Source organism: Diachasma alloeum, unplaced genomic scaffold, assembly GCF_001412515.2.
Source record: "Diachasma alloeum isolate Michigan unplaced genomic scaffold, Dall2.0 Dall_scaffold_00271, whole genome shotgun sequence".
Lineage (NCBI taxonomy): Eukaryota > Metazoa > Arthropoda > Insecta > Hymenoptera > Braconidae > Diachasma > Diachasma alloeum.
In genome coordinates, this window is record NW_021680410.1 from 1,783,239 (window position 1) to 1,804,796 (window position 21,558).

The 21,558-nt window shown below is 35.4% G+C and overlaps 1 protein-coding gene across 7 annotated transcripts in view; it reads left to right on the forward strand.

Moving 5' to 3' along the window:
• LOC107037886 (kinesin-like protein KIF2A) overlaps positions 1-21,558 on the forward strand; it is a 56,613-nt gene that overhangs the window by 15,025 nt on the left and 20,030 nt on the right. For 4 of the 7 annotated variants that reach the window (XM_015256689.2, XM_015256688.2, XM_015256691.2 and 1 more), the window contains exons 1-3: positions 13,995-15,408; positions 17,220-17,314; positions 20,716-20,814. In XM_015256689.2, coding sequence (XP_015112175.1) covers positions 14,544-15,408; positions 17,220-17,314; positions 20,716-20,814 — 1,059 coding nt within the window. In that variant the 5' untranslated portion in view covers positions 13,995-14,543. Of the gene's footprint in view, positions 1-13,993; positions 15,409-17,219; positions 17,315-20,715; positions 20,815-21,558 lie in introns of those variants that run through there. The other 3 variants (XM_015256687.1, XM_015256690.1, XM_015256693.2) reach the window with 2 other exon arrangements.

The window sequence follows — 21,558 nt, forward strand, 5'->3', positions numbered from 1 at the left end:
CCTGTGTGTTTCACGCAGTTGTATTTTTATACACCTGTGTGTTTCACGCAGTTGAAGTTTTATACACCTGTGTGTTTATACACACAGGAGTATCTGAACACGACTGCGTGAAACACACAGTAGTATAAAACTTCAACTGCGTGAAACACACAGTAGTATGAAACTTCAACTGCGTGAAATACACAGCAGTATGAAAATTCGGCTGCGTGAAACACACAAACTTCACGCATGCGTGGAGTGTATGGAGTGTACGGGAGTGATTCACGCAATGGTGCGAATAGTCACGGCCTAAATTCTTATATTTTCAGTGGGATTAACGGAATTTCACGCCAGTATCAAAGAATTGTTACAAAACGTCTGTTGAAAACCTGAAAATTTGGGAATGATGGATTTGATCAAGAACTGGAAATTGTTTATTGGAAGAATCTACTGAGAAATAAAAAAAATTTACTGGGAGAATTTAATTATTAGAAGAATTTACTGGACATCATTATTATTTTATGAAACATTGGATATTAACTGTCAAACTGCTCATAATGCCACAATGATAGCCTCGATGAACGATTTTTAAATTTTTCCAGAAGAAATAAAAATCGTTGCTGCAGTATTCCGATTAAACTTTTATATTTCCAGTGAAATTAACCTAATCTTACTTCAGTATCTCAAAATTGTAACAAAACTTGTGTTGAAAATTTGTGAATGCTTCGAGTTTAGAGAAGTTTGTACAAATGTTTTTGAAAGTGAAGTCGAGTTAAATTTGGCCGCTAACCTTCAGGCATTTGTAATATCATTCAACGTTACAACTACATTCAAGCCTAACTGCATTTCCCTGGTGTAAATGAACCCGCGTTTATACAATCTAGAGCGGCCGGGGGATCCTCAACGTAACGTTGAAGCCGTTATATCTCTAAAACCATTTCTCTGATCTAAAAGTTACAAGAACAGCGCCAACAGTTCGGTTGCCTTGTTCTCACGAATTATTGAGAGCAGTCTTCATCATCATTACCATTATTACTGAGTACTAATGATAATGATCAATTTTTCAATTATTCCCATTCTATTTTCTCGCACAAAGGCAGGACATTTTCGCAACAGAGAAATTATTTTCAGCGCGTTTGTACTCGGATAAGTTGGTCTCAACTCACTTACTCGTATGATTGATCGACCGCAGCTCAGCGAAACAATGCTGTCGACCTACGCGACGAGAGCAGCACAATTGAGAATTTCTTTTATCTCGGAGAATGAAAAATTGAGGGGAATAAAAAAAATATTGAATGCGTAATTTAGGGAACAAAATTTGCAAAATGCGATTTTGGGAACAACATTTTGGGGAAATAGCAGACACTTTTGTGGACAATTTATGTGTCAATTTTACGACGAGAAATCCTTGAAATTTAAGCCCAGTCTTCGAATTTTCTGGTTTTCATAGAAAATAAAAAGTAAATAGAGTCAATATTTTTCATAGAACACAGAATATTGCTCTCAAATCGTTCATGAAATCAAAACAGAATTGTGAATTTTCTTTGAATGTATTACAATTCTGTGAACAAAATTGTGGAAATACACACTGTTGAAAAATTTGACCGAATTTTCTGAAAAAAAGACCTTAAATTCGATTTAAAGGGAAAAAATCGATGGAATTACAAATTTCTCGGAAAATTCATGAAAATTCCTTCTTTTTAGCGGCAGGAAGATGGAAATTTCACAATTTACATGAATTTTCAAGTGAAAATGAGTATTCACTACTAAACTTCCTTGAATTTTCAGGGAATTGCTTTAAAATTCTTGGAATCCCAGGACTACTAGAAGGAATTCCCTGAAAATTCAGAGGAATCTGGAATTCACGGAGAGATTTCTCTAAATTTTCATAATTTTCCACCAATTTTTCCTGAATAATTAAACCAAACTTTACAGTTTCCACGGATTTTTCCATGAAATTATGAATTTTCAATGACAAAATGCCTTGAAATTTCAGTGGATTGCGTAATCGAATGAGTTAACTCTATTTTTTGTGATGCAATTGCAGGAAAAATGAGAATACATTAGAGTTGAGGAAAAGACAGTTTTGATTCTCAGAGATATATTTTTAGGGATCTATCGCCAATTATCGGTGATAGTGGACACTGATTAGAATGGAGCTCATTATCAGTGATTTTTATCACTGAAATTTGGTGATAGATTCGTCCAAGTTAGATATGAGTACCTGAAAATGCGTGATATTATTCTGAAAATTGGGGAATTAGTGAAAGCCGCAAAACTCAAAGTCTAAAAATCAAAAGAAGATTTTTTGTGCCAAACATGCAACGCATGCGCCAAGATTGAAATTTTGTATTTTAAAAATAGATTTAGGCTTTGCAAAAAAATTTTATTCTCTGTGCAAGCAAGAAATGTAATTTCTAGCGCTATTTCTTCGTTATTCGATGCTCGCATACGTATTTTGCTCCCGCAAAATGTTCGTTTTATATGAAACGAGGGATAGCAGTTTGTCGGCTATTCAATAATCACAGATAAAAAATAAATTCTTAAATGAAATAGTAATAATGATATGACAGCAATCTTGTAACGTAGGGAAAAAAATTTCTTGATAAACTTCCCTCTAGTTTCTTGAGCCAAATATTTCGTTGTTGTTGAAAGGAGATTGTCAAATGATGACAATCCCCAGTTGATTTTTGTGTTAAAAAATTATCTCTCATTTTTTTTTTCAATTTTGTTTTTTTTTATCAATTAATTTTTATGAATATTTTCTCTTAAATTCGTATTTGAATCTTTGAATTATGCTAAATTTCTCGAATTTATTGAATGAAACAATTAAAATTAATCGAGATATATTTTTTGGTGATTTCCAACTAACGATTTTGTTGGCTCGAATAAGACTTGCTCGAGAAATTTTTCGCTTTTCTGTCAGTGAACAATTGAAAAAAGGGAACCCATTTTGAAACAAATTGCTAATTTATTACTATACAAATCTATAAATCGGTGAGGTTGGGGTAAAACGGACACTTGACTTTTTTTTAAATGTTAATGAGGGGTTGAACTGTAGATAAAATTTAATAATTTTTGTTTCAATACAAAGAACAACTCTTTCTCTTTGTGACGCGCCTAAACTGAGCTCAATTGATAAATTTGTTTCTGAGTTATGAATAATTGAAAAAAAGTCTAAAGTGTCCATTTTACCCCATTCTCCCCTATACTCATTTATTTAAAAAATGTAATTGTCCGCTTGTTTCCCTCTTCAATTGAAAAAAATCTCCAATGAAGTAAAAATACCATTTTTCCACGTGGAATTACCGAAATATCCTCAATTGTCCCGATTAAAATCTCCCCGACTTGACCCAAAAAAAATTTTAACTTGAACCGGGTCACTTAAGTAAAAATGAAGCGATCGATATTGTGCGGGTCGTAAGGGTGAGAATGCACGAGTTATCCTCCACAATAACACCGAATTACCGAACACGTTATCGTCATGGAAAAATAGGAGACATCCGAAGCAATCATGGCTGCAATGCATTTTTTATGAAGTTAGTTGTGTACTATCAAATATCTAGGGATCGTGTGCCACACGGTAGCTACTCGTAATATAACGGGAATTTCCACGCTCCAACGAAACCCATGCACGCTCGACCATCGATCCGTGAGTACCACTATTGGCCGTTCAACGATGATTTTTGTTATCGGGTTTTAAAGAATATTACCGGGTACTTTTGTACAAGGGAGAGGATAGTATCAAGGTCACTGTCTTCGATGTTATACGGGCAGACCTCTGGTTTTTATTTACGCGTTCTCCGGGGGTGATGACTCACCTTTGCCAAGAAAGGAGCGGGTTTCCTACCTAATGGACACTGGTTTCCGTATTTTTACGGTGTAGTCATTGGATGGAGTGCAGGTCTAGACGTTGTCGACAATTGACGTTTCAATTTTGCAATGGGAAATCCTTGGAAGTTGAGCCTAGTCTCCGAATTTTTCAGATTTTTAGTGAAAGTTTAGATCAAATTGACAACATTTTTTTTATGTTATCACGATTTTGGGAACAGAATTTTGGGAAAATAGAAGACACTTTTGTGGACAATTTATGTGTCAATTTTACGATGAGAAGTCCTTGAAATATAAACCCAGTCTTCGAATTTTCTGGTTTTTACAGAAAATAAAAAGTAAATAGAGTAAATATTTCTCATAGAGCACAGAATATTGCTCTCAAATTGTTCATGAAATCAAAAAAGAATTGTGAATTTTCTTTGAATGTATTACAATTCTGTGAACAAATTTCTGGAAATACACACTGTTGAAAAATTTGGTCGAATTTTCCGGAAAAAGACCTTCAATACGATTTAAAGGGAAAAAAATCCATGGAATTACAAATTTCTCGGAAAATTCATGTAAATTCCCTTTCTTTTTAGCGGCAGGAAGACGGAAATTTCACAATTTACATGAATTTTCAAGTGAAAATGAGTATTCACTACTAAACTTCCTTAAATCGCTCGGCCGGATGGCGGGACCCGTGAGGCACGGGTTCGAGTTCGGCTTGGGGCAGGGATTTTTTAATCCTTCGGAAACCGTCGAACGGTAGTCTAGACACCGAGAATCATCGGAGAAATGGTAGAAAAACATTCCTCGATGATGCTCGGTCGATGGACGTCCGTGTCGACCAAGGTTTTCCATGGTTTCCCTTGGTCACCAGGAGAAGTTGTGCACGGCGTACAGCTCCTGGGGTACAATGCGACACGGTTGGAGAGGAAGTCGGCCCATGATAACCGCAAAATTAGGGAACTTGTAAAAACCCGAGTAGGGTATACATGGCAAAATAATAAATAAATAAATACTAAACTTCCTTGAATTTTCAGGGAATTGCTTTAAAATTCTTGGAATCCCAGGACTATTAGAAGGAATTCCCTGAAAATTCAGAGGAATCTGGAATTCACGGAGAGATTTCTCTAAATTTTCATAATTTTCCACCAATTTTTCCTGAATAATTAAAACGAACTTTACAGTTTCCACGCATTTTTCCATGAAATTATGAATTTTCAATGACAAAATGCCTTGAAATTTCAGTGGATTGCAAATTTTTATCAGTATAGAAAACACTTCTATTGTCTTTTAAAATTCAGCGTAAATATTCATCAAAAATCTCAAAATTTCTTTCATTTTATGAAAATTTTGTAAAAATAATTCAAAAAAATAGTAAACTCCTCTGTTCCTGAAGAATTCCCCCAAAATTTTAAACGAAAATTGATAAAATTTCGCAGCGTTAAAAATACATCAACATCAGTCCAAATAATCGTATGAATGTGTGAATCGTATGCTCCAACCGCTAGATGTTGTTTACTCCGGTGTCTAGCCTGCGAAATTATCGCGTTTTCCACCCGAGGGGCTTCTCCCATTTCCTCTGAAAGTTGTGGGCAAGTCGAGGGATTACTCCAGCCCCTTGTTGTAATTTCCGGGTAGTTAAACGCCTTGATTCCATTTTACAAATTGAAGGGACTAAATATGGATTTTTACTCCAGATGAAAACGTGGATGTTTTATTATCACGCTAGTGCAGTGAACCATGTAATGAATGACATTTCACCCAGAGTGATATCGATGGCATATCACTCTCAGCTCATAAAAACTGCTGACTAATATCTCTTATCCCAGATGTTCAATTGAATGAGTTTTATTTTAATTGTTTCTATTATTGCCATTTCGATCATTACATTACCCTTTCGTTATGCCCCTTCTCCTGTCAGATTCGATATTCTTTTTTTCAATTAATTCTTTATAATCATTGTCATTGCAAAACGCAATACGACCAATGAGAATCATATGTCCCAATTTATCAGCTGTTGAATTATCATATTACAATAAATGATTTGCTTATGTTCCAATTCCTGTGCTCACTGAATAAGATTTTAATCATAATTACAATTCAGTTCCTTCTAGAACACACTTTCGAGTGTGAATTTCTGGAATTCAATGTTTGTTGATGCTCTGGTAAAAGTGCGTACCCACACTGTTATCAATTTTTAGTTAGTTCACTCGGTAATTCAATTAATCTGTTGTTCGTCTCATCAAATAATTCCGTGATGAGAATATTGTCATCTCGTGCTTTCAGCACCAAATTAGAAATTAAAACTTCATTTGGAATATTGAGTCGCGGCTTCTTTTTATTCATATCAGAAATTTTGTATTTGGATATTAATATTATTTGTTCAGAGTGAAAAAATTGATCGACATTTTCACTATTTTGCGTTCAGATTCTCCTATTCTTAACTTCAAAAATGTGAGCTTATCTCGTAATTTCAGCTATTAATTCTAATTAACTTTGTTCAAAGAAAATTTTAGTAAATGCAATATTATAAAAGTAGAAGTATTCTATTTTCTTCTGGCCTAAATGATTTGGACAATTATGATTCGTTTATTTATGGTTCATAGAATGGTCAAATCGATACTACGAAACCCTGCGACTTTTCAAGGTCACCTCTCCCCCCAGAAACCAACTTTAAAGAAACATGGAATTATTATAAACCTCTCAATGTATCGATTCGTACGAGAGCCATTAAAAATTCCTTAAGTCACCGGAGGCATGGTCAGGCTCCAATACTGCACCGGTCCCCTATTTTCTTTGCATGTTTATGGGACATTTCCCTTGAGATGCGTGTCTATTTCCGGGCACGGGGCTATTTCGACCTGAGGTACAACAGAGTATCTAGATCGAGTTGGACAGACTAGATCGCCAGGAATCAACTGAGAATAGATCAGCGAGTGAGACCTCCGCGTGATGCCTTCAATGATTTCAATATTGTTTTTAATGCTAATTCCTGAAATGTCGGCCTTGTCGTGGGAATCAATGGAGATCTGTTCGCTATTTATCTGATTCATACGGGAATAATCACGTCTCGTGTGAATTATACGCTGATATCTGCCATTAATTAACAAGATTAGACGTTCATTCACGTAAAAAGACGATTAAACTCGACATTTTCTCACTAATCTGTGCACAAAATGATAAGATAGCACTCGCGGAGACCTGAGATGAGATAAATCTATAGAGATCTCGTGAGGATAGTCCTTGTCCGAAATTCAGTCGTCATGAACGGCTCTCGTGTGGGCGAGCCAGCCTTATAAGGATGCTTCGATGCTTGAGAACTCTTACGTTATCCGCGTTAAAACTCATTGCTCTGTCTCAATACTTCTTATCTCACTCTCTGCCACGGCCATCGGTTGTTAAATCAGAGCAAGACGTTGTATTTGCGAAAACAGCGCTCCAATCATCATGATTATTTTTCTGAAGAATACAAATGCTGTAATGTTGTTAATTGAACATGAAATCATCACGCACTTGCGATGTTTTGGCGCCCACTAGTTCTCATGCTGACACGTGTCTCACGCGAGTGCGGGGAAAATAATGGGAATGTATCTGCTTGTGGAAGGAAGGTAAAATACGGTAAATGGTACATTTAGGGTTTTCGCTTGTGTCCACGTGATGCGATTATTTTCATTTCTCAGGGGTTAAAGTGATGGGGAAATCTTGGCGCATGATTATCGAATTTGGTTGATTATTGATTGCACACTAGCAACACAAGCTTTATTTTGAGATTTATGATTTCTAATTGAGATTTTTTTTGCTTCTGAATGGAAGCTTTGCAATTGTTGATTTTAACGGTCTTCCAATTTTGCTTGGAAATTACGTAGAATTACGTGAAACGTAATTATGTAATTATGTCATTGAAGACATAAAAAAAAATATGCCTGAATTGAGTATAAAATATACTTGATTCAATGGGGAACGGGTGTTTTAATTCGAAGATGATTGTTTTGTATCAGGTCGGGTTGTGGCAAGCCCTCTTAAGTGTCATATAAGGGTCAGGCACTATGTGTCAGAATTCTGACCATCATTTTTTAACCTCCACTTTTTGACCCTTATATTCTCACATTCAGTGTCTGACCCTTATATTACACTTGAGAGCACTTGGTACAACGCGGGCTGATACGATATAATCATCCTCGAATTGAAACACCCATCCCCCATTCGGGTATAAAATATACTCAATTCAAGTATTTTTTTTCCGCGTATGATGTTTTTGGAAAATGTACACTGTTAAAAATTTTCCACTGAAATTTCAAAGAATTTATTGATTGACAATTCTTAATTTCAGGAAGAAATCCGCGGGAATTGTAAATTTCAGTTCAATTATTCAGAGGAAATTAATGAAAAATCAAGAAAATTCTGAGCAATTTTTACTTGAATTCCAGATTCCTCTGGATTCTCAGAGAAATTCTTCAAAAATTTCTGGAATTCCAAGAACTTTCCACGAATTTCCAAATTTGCCAAGAAAATTTAAGGAAATTTGACAGTGAATATTCATTTTCACTAGAAAATTCATGAAAATTGTGGAATTTCCGTCTTCCTGCCGCTGAAAAATGGGATTTACTTCAATTTTCAGGGAAACTTGAAATTCGATTGACTTTTTCCCATCAAATAGAATCATTTTTTATGCGTATGAGTAACATTACACATTTTTCTTCGCAGAAACCTTAGCTAATACCTCATTCTATTTGAAATTCACTGGAGACTCAAGAAGACTTAGAAGTAATGCGGAACAAACCTAGTATAATCCCCTCGTCAGCCCGACCCTGACGTTAATCACGCTAACGCTGTGAAATTATCCCCCGATCATGTATCATGTATCTCGAAAATTGAAACATTAATCCTGGGAAATCAATAAATCATGGGCTCTCTACCCACGCCTTCACCGCTCCTAATTTTTTATTCCATCTGAGCTGAGGTGATTGCACGTGAATGGCAAAGTAGGACACTTTCTTCGATAACGCCTACGGTATTCACCCCAAAACTCTAACGACTTCTAATAATAGGCTCTTCGTCACCCTTTTGTGTGGATAAAACCGGATATACTTATAGGGATTTTTTAATGAGTTCATTGAGTTTGGAATTATTTCACTGTTTAATCAGAGGAGCGAAGCAAAATAGTGCATGGAGAGAAATATTCAATAAAAATGACGTATCTTTTCTGTAATTTCGGAGCGAAATGCGGTTGTAGGAAATTTTACGGAACTGTCACGGAATATTTCCGGAGCGTTCCGTAATTTTTACTTGAACCCCCTGTGAAAAATTACAATACCGTCACTTAACCCTAGACTGGTCACCATGCGAGGGAATTGCCGCAACACGTCGTTTTATTCACCTTGCCATCGACTGGTTGACCGGAAAATTTGAGAAAAATTGAATTCGTCAATTGAAGTCTCTGGAAAATTCTAGTATTTTTTTTTCAATATTGTATCCTTAATTCGGGGAGAAAAAAAATTATTTCCAACGGGTGAACAATTTTTTCCCGTGTTAAATGAAATTGCCCGTTGCGCGACGTTGCTGGGAACTCGCTAAACGCGTCCGGGAAGTGTAGAGTGGATTCGGCAACGCTGGAGCCTAAATAACATGGCGGCACTCTCCCGCGAAGGTGACTAAAGTCGCATTTTCCCGTCAGGTGACAAGACTACGGTTAAATTTTCTGAGTCGATTCCGTAATCGGTGAGCGAATTGTGAGTTCTGTAATTTTTACTGAACATTTCTCTCCGTGTGGAAGACTGCTGCCTCAAGCCTCAAAGTTAATAAAATCCTCAGTTAAATATCGGAATAAACAAAAAAAATTCGCCGATGAATTTTGATTGAAAGTTCGGCAAAGGTATTTTACCAAACTACATAACATCGTATCTCGAAGTATCATCACTATTTGCCAATAATATCACTAATTACGAAGTATTTAGTCGAAATTCACGACCACATGACTAAATAAAAACACTTTACGACACAGTCCTAAAATTGTTCAACTGTGGAATAAATTTACTCTAGACATAAATTTATTCTGACGATTTATTTGGCTAACAGGCCTTGCTGCAACAAATAAAACAAAAGTTATGTTTGATTTGCCTTTAACTCCAGTTTACTCATTAAATTAAAATTGACCCAGCAATTTTTAATCAGTCCAAGCTATGAGAAATTCATACTCAATTGATTAGTTCACCACTAGCTGGTGGTCGACAGCTGCGACGTCATTGCAGCGAATGTCGACGTAATCCTTGCTAGAGAGTAAATTTAATTTCATGCAATTAACAATTAACGGAATTTTGTTTCAACTCAATAATTTTTAATAATATTCTTCATATCTCAAATAATATTGTGATAATTTATAATCCTTGACAAGAGCTGTCATTAACAGAAATCAATCATCATATTTATAATCATATTGATTGATTAAAAATGAATAAAAGTCCTAAAGAAAAATTAAAATGAACGATTTCTTGAATTGAAGAATTCTTCAATTTTTATTCTCCAAAATTATTCGTTCAGTTCGGTAATTTCGTATGATATTCTTGACGTCATTCATAATATTATGATAATCATTTATTATTCCTGATAACAGCTGTCATTAACACAAATAAATTACTGCAATCAGAAACATAAATAAGAATGCGTGAAGCTGATAAAGTAGAATTAATTGTCGCAACAATGAGACAGACTCTTGCAAATGATGCGCGCGACGTTAGAGCGTCGGTAAAACAAATAATGAAAAGGATAACCAAGTGCCTGGCGCCACACTCGTATATTGCCCGAACTAACCATTATTATTGCTCGTGTCGGGTAGGTAAAACATCAAATTCAAAGCAGCCGAACATTAGTAAATTTGCATTGACTATGGCCCGGTTGCAGCAAGCCCTGTTATCCAAATAAACCCCAGGGTGAAATTTATCCTCGGGGTCAATTATATCGTAGAGGTCATAATTTTTCAATATTTAACCTGAAGAATAATTTTTTATTTATCCTGCAGCCCCATTTACATTAACACTGATTTAAGGCCCGGGTGGATTATCTTTCGAACGTGATCTTGGTTGTTTTTTTATTTTGAAATTGAGAAATGATCTCCAATTGCTATTCAGTTTTACATAGACCTGCAGCCTCGAAAAATTATGATTGTACACTCAAAAAAACGTTGAAAAAAAGCTGAACATTTTCAAAGAGCGTTTTTGAATTATATTGGGAAATAAAGCCAATAGGGAGGAAATTGCAAATTAATAATTTGATGTTTCTAATGGCTGTTAGGTCGTCATTTGTCAGTAGTCAATGGCTATCAGGTCGTTAGTTACCATGATAAATTACCCATTCACTATTTCCTCTCTATCGGACATATTTCTTAATCTTCATTAAAAACGCCGTTTGAAAATGTTCAATTTTTTTTCTACTTTTTTTGATTGTACAATCATAATTTTAAGGGACTCCTGCGAGATGTAAAATTCAATGGAAATGGCGATATATTTTACATTATGAAGGTGGAGAAACAATCGAGATGACGTTCGAAAGATAATCCACCCGGGCCTTAACCTTGGAATTAAATTTTAGTTTTTGTTCCTGGGATAAATTTGAGATACTCTCCCGGGTAAAAGAATCCATCGAACGTACAAATTTATTTTTTTCCTTATCTGACGTTTTCGTTATGTGGAGTTGGTGCAACCGAGCCTCTGATGGGTAAATTCTCGTGCAGACGAGCACATGTCCATACAAACCATCGAAAACCTTGATGTTGAGCGAATAATGTTAATCTCATTTTTACTAAAAAGAAGTTTCAATAATAAATGTCAAGGAAAGTTCTGCCATGTCCCGATAAGGAATCATTTCATTTATACTACTTCGAAGGAGACGTCAAGGACGATAACTTTTTTTTATTCATGATAAGTAATAAAAATAAACCGCACTTGAACTCATTTTATTTAGTTTTATTCCTTAATTTACATTTGCGCACAAAATATGGTCAGTCAAGGTAATAGGAAGGGTTTTTGCTCCCGAAGGGAAATATTGTCCTCGTCAAATGCGAAATTTCCAATTTTCTGTGTCAGGATAATTTATTCCGCCATCAGGAGTTCGAACGTGCTATTTTTAAATAATTGTTTAAATGAATCCAATTCGGTAGCCAAGCGGCCAAACGGTTTAAGTGGATTTAGCTCTTATCTGTTTTGTCGCAGTATATCTCCGAATCTAAAGGAGATAGCGAAATTTTTATGGGAAACTTTTTGATAGCTCTTAATTCGGTCTACAAAAAATGTTATGACGAAAATATTGCTATCTGCCTTAGATTCCGAGATATTTAGTGAATCGCCTTGACGTATATCCCCAGACAATTCCACCCAAAAGTTAGTCCCTGTGGATTTCCGGAGAAAATTCCAAATAATTTAATTTATTGCATTCTCATAAATCATTGAGTTTTTTATCCTCATATGTTGTTAAAGAAGGCAACAATAACTGTTTGAATCAAATAAGAAACGATTTCCCGAAATTTCCATTTTTTCGAGTTGAATATGGCAGAAACTATGAACTACAAAATTTTACAAAAAATTCACCGTATTTGAAATTTAAAAAACTACCACAGATTCGTGTTTTAAGACCATCATAACAATTATTTTCTCGTAAGTTTCGCATTTCATTATTCATTATCTCCTAAACTATGTAGTCCAGCTAGTTCGAATTTTTTTCAGTAGCTAGGGAATATTATAAGCATTATTTATGAAAAACTGGGGACAATCGTAAGCAAAACCTGTTCTCTAGGGATATACCTTAAACCGTTTTACCACTTGACTACTGAATTGTGATTTTAAATATTCTTTCCAAAGTCGTCTTGACCGAGTTCGATCATGAGATTGATTGTATCATTTGTTGTTGAAAAAAATCACCGTGAAACCAATTTTCAAGGAAAGGTCCAAATTTTTAACGTTGCGGCAATGTTGAGACAATGCTGACTGCCAACGTTGGGACCATGTTGGCAGCCAACATTTAAACAGTATTGAATTCAATCAATCCTTGAATTAAATTAAAAATACATCTCCTTAGAAATTCCCTTCGAAATCAAACAGTGAATTCATTAGCAAAAAAATATCGACGAAGTTGTGACGAAAGCAACTGCCCACATGTTTTCAACACACTACTCTCTATTCCTCATCAGTAAATCACAATCTACCACCAAGAATCAACCATTCTGCGGCAGGATGCACTCATTTAAATTTAATGCCACCTAAGCCCAGTGGCAGTCACTCCCCGAGCGTCGAATCCCCCATCGCCGAAAAAAACTACTGAACACTTAATTTCTCCATCTACGTCGATACAACTTTTTTTCAATCACTGATCAGACATGGTCACTGCAGCAATTGACGAAACGAGGACGATGGAAATTTAAGTATCAACGTCACGTGTTTCTTTTGTGTATAAAAATACGCATCACGCATGAGTGGAAACCGGTGGTCATATCAAATGCCTCCAGGCTTCTCCTATTACAATGCTCTCTAGTTGAAGAAAAAACGAATTAGGCCAAAAACATAGCGAGGACGATTGAACTAGGGCTGACTAACAACACTGCGATAATTTTGACGTTCGTTAACAGGTCTTGCCTCATCAATTACCAGTGGACTAATCCCAGTGGGAGGAAGGCAGCTCCCTCCAGTCCTCGATCATCTCCAGCAGTCGAACGTCGAAAACCCAAAGGAATGGAAACACCTCGCAACATTCAGCCAAGTTCCTCCTCATCGCATGTAATCACTCAATTATCCGTGACGTTTTGCCAACAGTCCAAAGTGTTTTGCCTCGATCATCGAGATGTTTTGTCGATGCAACCGCCAGAGGTTCCGCTAGCAACGTCCGTAAACACCGGTACCATTCTAGGGTCCACAGTGCGCATTACCAGAAACTGAAGATCCAAAGTACAATGACACCCATCAGTTATCTGATGTCCGATTTAATTATCGACGTTGTTTCATGAATGATAAGTGCACGTTCGGTTGTAACTGTGATGTCGCAGGGGAATTGAGGCTTGACGGTTGATCGAACCCGTCGACTCCACTCGGCAAAGCTCGCCAATACACGCCCGGTGTATGACATCGAATTACCTCTCCGGGACGATATAATAAATGTATTTATGAATCGGCGCAACAACGATTCCGCCAGTTGATGGTGAAGTGCTCGGTGTGCTGATGCGATTGGAAAATATTTTACGTCTCAGGGAAATTCACATTTTTTACTCTTGACCGAGGCTTTGTGGCTCTACTTTGGAATTCAAGGACTCGGGAAAATAAAACGCGTCGTAAACAATGTGAAGTGTTCATTATTGCGGAGCATTCGTTCGTGAATTGCCGTCGCAACTGTTGTGATTCAAGACATAACAGAATATTTAACGTTAAAAAATGAGAAAGGCACATTTCTATTTTGGCCGTGGGTACGTCAATGTCCGCAGCACGTTTGCGTGTCCTGTCAAGCTAATGTCGTGAGGAAGAGAATTGTCAATGAATGAGATTCATAGTGATTATTACGAGACTTATGGACCTTGAGTATTCATTAAAACGTAGTTTACAAGGCTGGAATGAGACGTACGTCTATCCGGAATAGTTTTTCATTGAGTGAAACTGTCAGACGCGAAGTTGTCTTGGGTTTCACACATCTGTGTCTCCGGTGGTGCTAACGTGATGTGATTGGAGATCATTCGGAAGACATTCGCTTATTTTTATACTGTTCGACACATGGGGTGGTTCAGTAAGTGTTTGTGCGGCGTTAAAAACGCGAAATCTCATCCCAAAAAGGACAAGAAGAAGAAATCGCGGACGCGTGAGGAGATTTACGTGATACAGGAGAAGAATAACGAAGAGTTGGGGGGGAAATGTCGTGCGGATGAAGAGAAACAGAGGATCGACCTTGGTGAGCGCCAGCGATTAACTACACTCAATGGTGCAGAGCGTGGAACGAACGATTGGTCTAATCGCGAATTGTCTCAGACAATCGATCACAAAATACAGAATAACTCGATCGACGAAGGAGAGTTCTATGATTCTCTTTCGGATGCGAGTCCTGAGGACACACTTGAGAAAAACACTTTGAAATGTAACAACATCAGTGGTAAATATCAGAATGGCTCGGTTGACTCGTCAACTTGCGGAGACTCAACGATTCCGAACTCGATGGCTAATGGAGGATGTCGAATTTCGAGCGATCCGTGGGAGTCGACGAGTAAAAATCAGAGAGTGGGTCGGGTGGAGGAGAGTAATGGCGCATTCGTAACATTGAATAACAATTTGTACAATGAGAGGATGACGAGGGATTCGGGAAGGATGTCGGATCATTTTGGGCTGAAGGAAGTTAATGTCAAGACAGGTTCAGAAGGAAGTAAATTTGGCTGCAGAGAAGCTAGCATGAGGATATCCGGAAATGAGCAAGACTTCCGGGCTGGAATGAATTCTTGCAGCTTTGTGATACCATTTCAGGGTAATGAGGGGCCGGTGAAGGATTGTAATGGGAGGAAAAAGAAAATTCAGTCGATGATACCGAAACCCGCGGCTAGGAGTGAGCTACATCAGTCCGGGGAGGACACGGTGCAGGGATTAGATAATGGTATTTTAATTGCGTAGAGATATTCATTTATGGATGGAAAAATGGAATGGAAAAGGGAGCGAATTTGGGGGAAAATTCGATTGGATTTTTGTTGGATTTTTTGTTAGTTTTTGGATGATTCTAGTGTACATTCCGCGAGTCAGGGATGGCTATGTCCATGAATTATAATTACCGTTAAATTATTTGGGAGTAATTATTAATTAGTTAATATCACTGTTAAATTTTAATTATTAAAGTAATCATCAATTTTAATATTCAAATTCTGAATTATTTATTAAGCAGTAATTTAGTTAGGAAGATTGACGATTAACTGGATAATCGGAAATCCGTTATAAGAAATTTAGTGATATTTACTTAATAGAAAATGTACAGATCCATATTATTATTAAGTATTTAATTCACCATCAATTGGAAATTTAGATTATCAATTATTTTACTATTTGTAAATTTCGATTAGTATATTGAAACCTGGATCAATGTACGTCGGAAATTCTTTTAATATTGAAAAATCTTTTAATATTGAAAAAATATAAAATATATTTTAATATTGAAAAAATTTTTTGTGTAAAACTCATTCTATTGAGATATTTTCTATAAAATTTCCTCGGCTCGAATTAAAAAATTTTTTTTTTCAATTTTGCAAATGAAAACAAAAAATATTAGTAAAAAAACATACAAAATTCATATCGAGAAATTCCGGTAGAAAACATATCAATAAAAAGATGAAATTCTATAAATTTTTTCAGTATAATAATTTCTATTGAAAATTTTCTATTTAAAAAATGGACAGTAAAGCTGCGGAATTCGTCAATAAGATCATTCAAAAACTCGAAGTTCATTAAAAATCCAGTAGAATTTTCCATTGAAAAAACAAAACTATTATTATATTTTACTGAAAAGAATTATTATTATTTCAAATAATTGATTTTTCAGTTTTATAATTATTACATTTTATTATTACTATTATCATTATTATTCTTATTATTATTATTATTACAGGAAAAAAAATTGAGTTCGCTAGATTTTTCGATGATTTTTTTGTGCCTATTAAAGTAGTATAAACATAACTTGAATTTTGAAGATGGAAAATCTGCAGTAAATTCTTAACGGAAGTTGATATGAATAAAAACGTTCTAGTTCAGTTCGTACTCAATTAGCAGTCCAGTATTATTGATAATAATTAATTCGGAGGTGGCAAAATAACCCAAAGTCTTCTCAGAAAATAAATTTCTCAAGATTGCCAAAAAATCTTAAAAAATTAGAAAACATAAATAAAAATTTTGTCTAATACGAAAGGTATCTTCAGTGTCACACTTTTGTGATGATTTATGTTTCTGGGTACCCCGAATGGACAGGATGCCCTCGTCAACCGAGCAACTATTGTTTAAGAAAATAATTGTAGAGAGAATTTAATGGATCAATTTTGTACTCTCGTCAAGGTTAGAATTCATGTGAGAAATCAAAGATGAATAATCTTTTTTCCGGGCATTTTAAATTTATTTTTCCTCGCACTCAATTATTTACGTGGAGTTTGGATATTCTACTTTAATATAACTTCTGACGCATTTAGAAAAAAAAAATTTGATTGAGACTGAAATAAGAATTTCGTTTTATACAACTGAAATTACAATAGCAATTGACATTTTCTCGGACAACTATTCTCTATAATTTAATACAAAAAACTATATCTCCTCGAATAACCGTCTTCACGGTCGCATTCCTCCAGTTGTGCCATTAAACATTTTCCCCCATTGTTCGTAGAATTCAAGTGTTTTTACATAATTTGAGGTTTTGATGATTTTTTTTTGCAGGCCGTGTCCATTCGGCGATTGTCTCTGGCGTCAACTGGGAGTCAAGAAGTGTCACAGTAGAATGGTTCGAGAAAGGGGAGACCAAGGGGAAGGAGGTAACAATAAACTATAATTAACAGTCCTTTTTATGACCTAAACCAAGTCATATTCTGAATGAATGGGGAAAAGTGGAGTAAAATGAACAGCTTTGACTTTTTGCTTCCAAACGGAAGCATTGTATTCGTCAAATCTGAAATTTCCATTTTTTTTGTGTGAAGATGATTAATTTTTGTGTCAGGAGTTCAAATATACTGTTTTAGGTCATGTCCGCGGCTTTTTTTTCAAATTTAGTTTTTTAGGTTTTTTAGTTTTTAATTATAAGATCTATGCGCGCGCTGATCTATTCATTTGTTGAAATGAAGAAATGGAATTCATTAAATTTCATTTTCTCATGAATACCTTATAAATATTGATAATGAATCAAAGAGAATTCGACTAATGATTGAAGTGAATAGCGAAGTAGAGTAAAAGAATCTATAAAGAATTTTTCATTTTCAATTAATTATCTTCAATTTTTTTTAATAATCGGTCTCCATAAAAGGACAGAATTTAATAATTTCACCGATAATATAGTATATACATGTGAAATATATGACGAGAAAAAAAAATTTACCACTGAAGAATTTGAAATTATGTCACTGAAGAATTTGAAAATGCCGTGTGTTTTTTTTTTGTGAATAACTTTGTGTCACATATTGACCAATCAGAATTAAGGATTAGCGGTCAGACAGTTTCGAGATATTTCGATATAAAACAACTTCACGTTTCTTTCGTCTTTAGTAAAATAGGATTTTTTGAATGATCGTCGAAATTTTTTTGATTATGACTTAAAATATTCCTTTGGATGTTATCTCGGCCGAGTTCGAAGATAGTGGCGATTGCACCATTTGCTTTGAAATTATAGCCTTAAAAGGCATTTAATCGAGGTTTAGTCGGGATTTAGTCGGAGTTTAGCCAGGGTTTAGTCGAAGTTTACTCGGAGATTAATCAGGATTTAACCAAGGTTTCGTCAAGGTTTAATCAATATTCAGTGGAAGTTTAAAGCAGTTTAATTTTAATTTAGTCGGCGTCTGTTAGATGTTTAACCAGGGCATATGGAGCTCATGTTAGACATTTGGGACATTTACGATCCATATTAAGGTTTCACGGCTGGTATATCTTCTTCCCCAATTTACCATTCAGAAGCAAATCGCGAATTCATTAGCAAAAAAATTATACTGGTCTCAAGTCCAGTTTAAGAAAAACTATTCAGGAGAAAAAGAAAATTTAAATAATTTACTCACGACCGAGGAGACATCAACATTGATGTATCAGGAGCATGAACTCTTGATATCAAATTTTACATTCATTTTGCTTTCACTCAATCAGTCTAATTTAAAATAAATTCAGTTCACTAAAAAATTTCATCTCAAATTGTCTTTAAAAAAAACTATTGAATTTTCCTGAGGTTAAACTTCAGGAGGGATCCCTACTAATCTGAAATTAATGGCAGAACACCGAATATGCACTTTTTATTTTAATTCGATTAATTCTTTCGGAGGCAAATTGCAAATTTTTAGCAAAAAAACTGCACTTGATTTAGACCTGTGCAATGGGCCACTTGTTAGATGTTCATGACATCTTCGCTACTAAATTTGTTCCTGTGTTAGAAATTTGAAAAAGAATTCAGTGTTCATTTTGCCTCACCCCCAATGTCTTTCCCAAATCTTATGTCAATGAATTTTATTCCGACGAATGCATTGAACCCTCGTCCTGCACGTGTTCGGCTCACGTACTGATAATTAAATATTCCCTATTATGATTTCATCACCAAGTCAACGCCCTAGGTCACGGTTAAAGTGCTATTTTAAATTGACTAGCTTATGCAATGCGAAAGTAGTAACCTGCTTGACATCGTTAGTCTATTTCGAACCAGTGATCTTAGAAGATCGGGCAGGTCCAACAGGCGCTCTGGAGCAAAAAACCATTCTCAATAAATAAGTTCTCAATAAGATAAAGAACATGCCCATCAGTCTGATTCCTCGCAGAAAGGCAAACAAGCACTTGAACAAAGAGAAAAATTACGAGGATAATGAAGTAAAAAATCGAGGGGCTACTCACTCTCTGATTCAGTGACACCATGATTTCGAAATGACGTCGACTTCATGTGATTTCAGAGTTGATTTCAGTGATTTCGGGAAGAAATGAAATCGATGACTTCAAGTGGATCGCGATATGATTTCGTGACTGCAATTGACTTCGAATGATTTCATAGATTCGAAATCAGCGATTTCAGGGGCAATGAAATAATCGAAATCACGATGAATACCGTTCGTCGCATTCTCCTACAAAACATTCATTAGTTTTAAATGACTTCGGCATGATTTCAAGACTTCAGCGTGTTTTCGGAAATAATTTTAGAGAGTTGAAATCACGGGATTTCCCTGATTTCGATGATTACAATGATTTCATCACAGAGTGGCGTCATGATTTCCGGGAGTGAGTACACGGAGAAAATTATTTGGTGAAATTTAACGACTAGTTGTTGAGATTCAACAACTAGTTGGTGAATTTTCTCCGTTTAGCCCCTCGTAAAAATTATCCTTAACGGCAGACGGAATCCCTTTGTCTACATCAAATCTTAGAATTGTGTTTTCTCCTACAATTATTAATTTCTATCTATGAAATTACTTTATCAACTCGATTATCGCATTGTTGAGTCAATGAAGTAGTTTAATGAATAAAAAATAATAATTGCAGGAGAAAACATAATTCTAAAGATTCATATAAACGCAGGGGTTCCGTTTCCCCTTAAAAATTCTCCGGAAATGCATTAAAATTCGTCCGTTTTTTTCGTACTTTCGCACCGAAAACTCGCGGATTTGTCCGTTACAAAGGCTCAAAGTCAGTGATAGGCATATCAATCAATCATAATTACCGTTAAATTGTGTAGTTGTCAATTTTTAACATAAATCTTAAAAATTTTAAATTTTAAAGTAACCATTAATTTGTACATTTAAATTTAGAAATATTCTATCAACCAATAATTTAGGTAGGAAGATTTACGATTATTTGGATAATCGAAAATCAAGTACCTAAAGTTAGAATTAACATGTTACCTAAAAAATTACATTTCAGTATTATCAAATATTTTATTCTCCATTAATCGAAAAATTTAGCTAATAAATTCTACAATATTTTAAATTTGTTAAATATAGTTAAACTTTGAACAATATAAGGAGATAATCCCCCTTAAATATTGTCAAAATCTTATATTATTGCCTATCCCTGGGCAAAGTTGTCCTTTATCCAGCATTTATCCCTCACTTTCACCTAAAAATTCCTGAAATATTATACAATTTCACCTAGATCGTACAGTAATTTTTCTTCCCATTTTTTTTCCCATAAGAAAGACATGAATTCTTCATGAATTTCTCTTCCATTAAATATAAAACTCATCTCTCTTTACCACATTTAGGTGGAGATGGACGCGATCCTGGCCCTGAACCCCGAGCTGACATCAAAGACCATGGGGCCCCCTCAAAACAACAACATGCTGTCCAACACAAGATCGAGGGTAAGTCATTCACCCCAATCTTCTAAATTCTCCTTACAGCTGAAAAGATCATCTCCGAAGACATCCTGAAGACAATCACCCCTTCAAATTCATGATTGCCTCATACTCAGTCATAATTTCATTCTAAAAACCCTCGATAATTCAACATTCTATCCTCAAGATGCATGAAAATAATACGCGTGCCACGTAGAAACCGTATTTTCTATTCCGAATAAGTTTATCGACTCGGGTTTCAATCGAAATTTGTTGACGCGTTGCCCATGACTACTGAATTTCTCTAACCTGTTTCCCCGGGGGTGTATGTAGAGTAATGTGCCGGTCTATTGGCAGTGGTGTGTATCCCCTGGAATGTTCCAATACCTGATATTCTTCCAGGTAGATTCAATTACGCGAAGTTCTCTTCATTTTTTCATCGCCTCAGTTGCCTCACGACTTCATGCATCTGATGATTAATAAATAAATGAATTAATTGATGAATTAAGGCCCGGGTGTGCTATCTTTCGAATGCTATCTGGATTTTTTTTATCTTTTGTAATCCAAAATTGTCAATTGAGTGGTACATCATGTAGAAATTCCCAAAAATTATGATAGAATGATTTTAAAAAATGAAAAAAATTCTGAACTTTTTCAAAGAGCGTTTTTAATTGAGATTCAGAATGAGTTGAAAAAAGTGGTAATTACAAATATCTGATTCGCTGTGGCAAATTATCTATTAGCTGTCATTTTCCATGGTGGATAACAAAA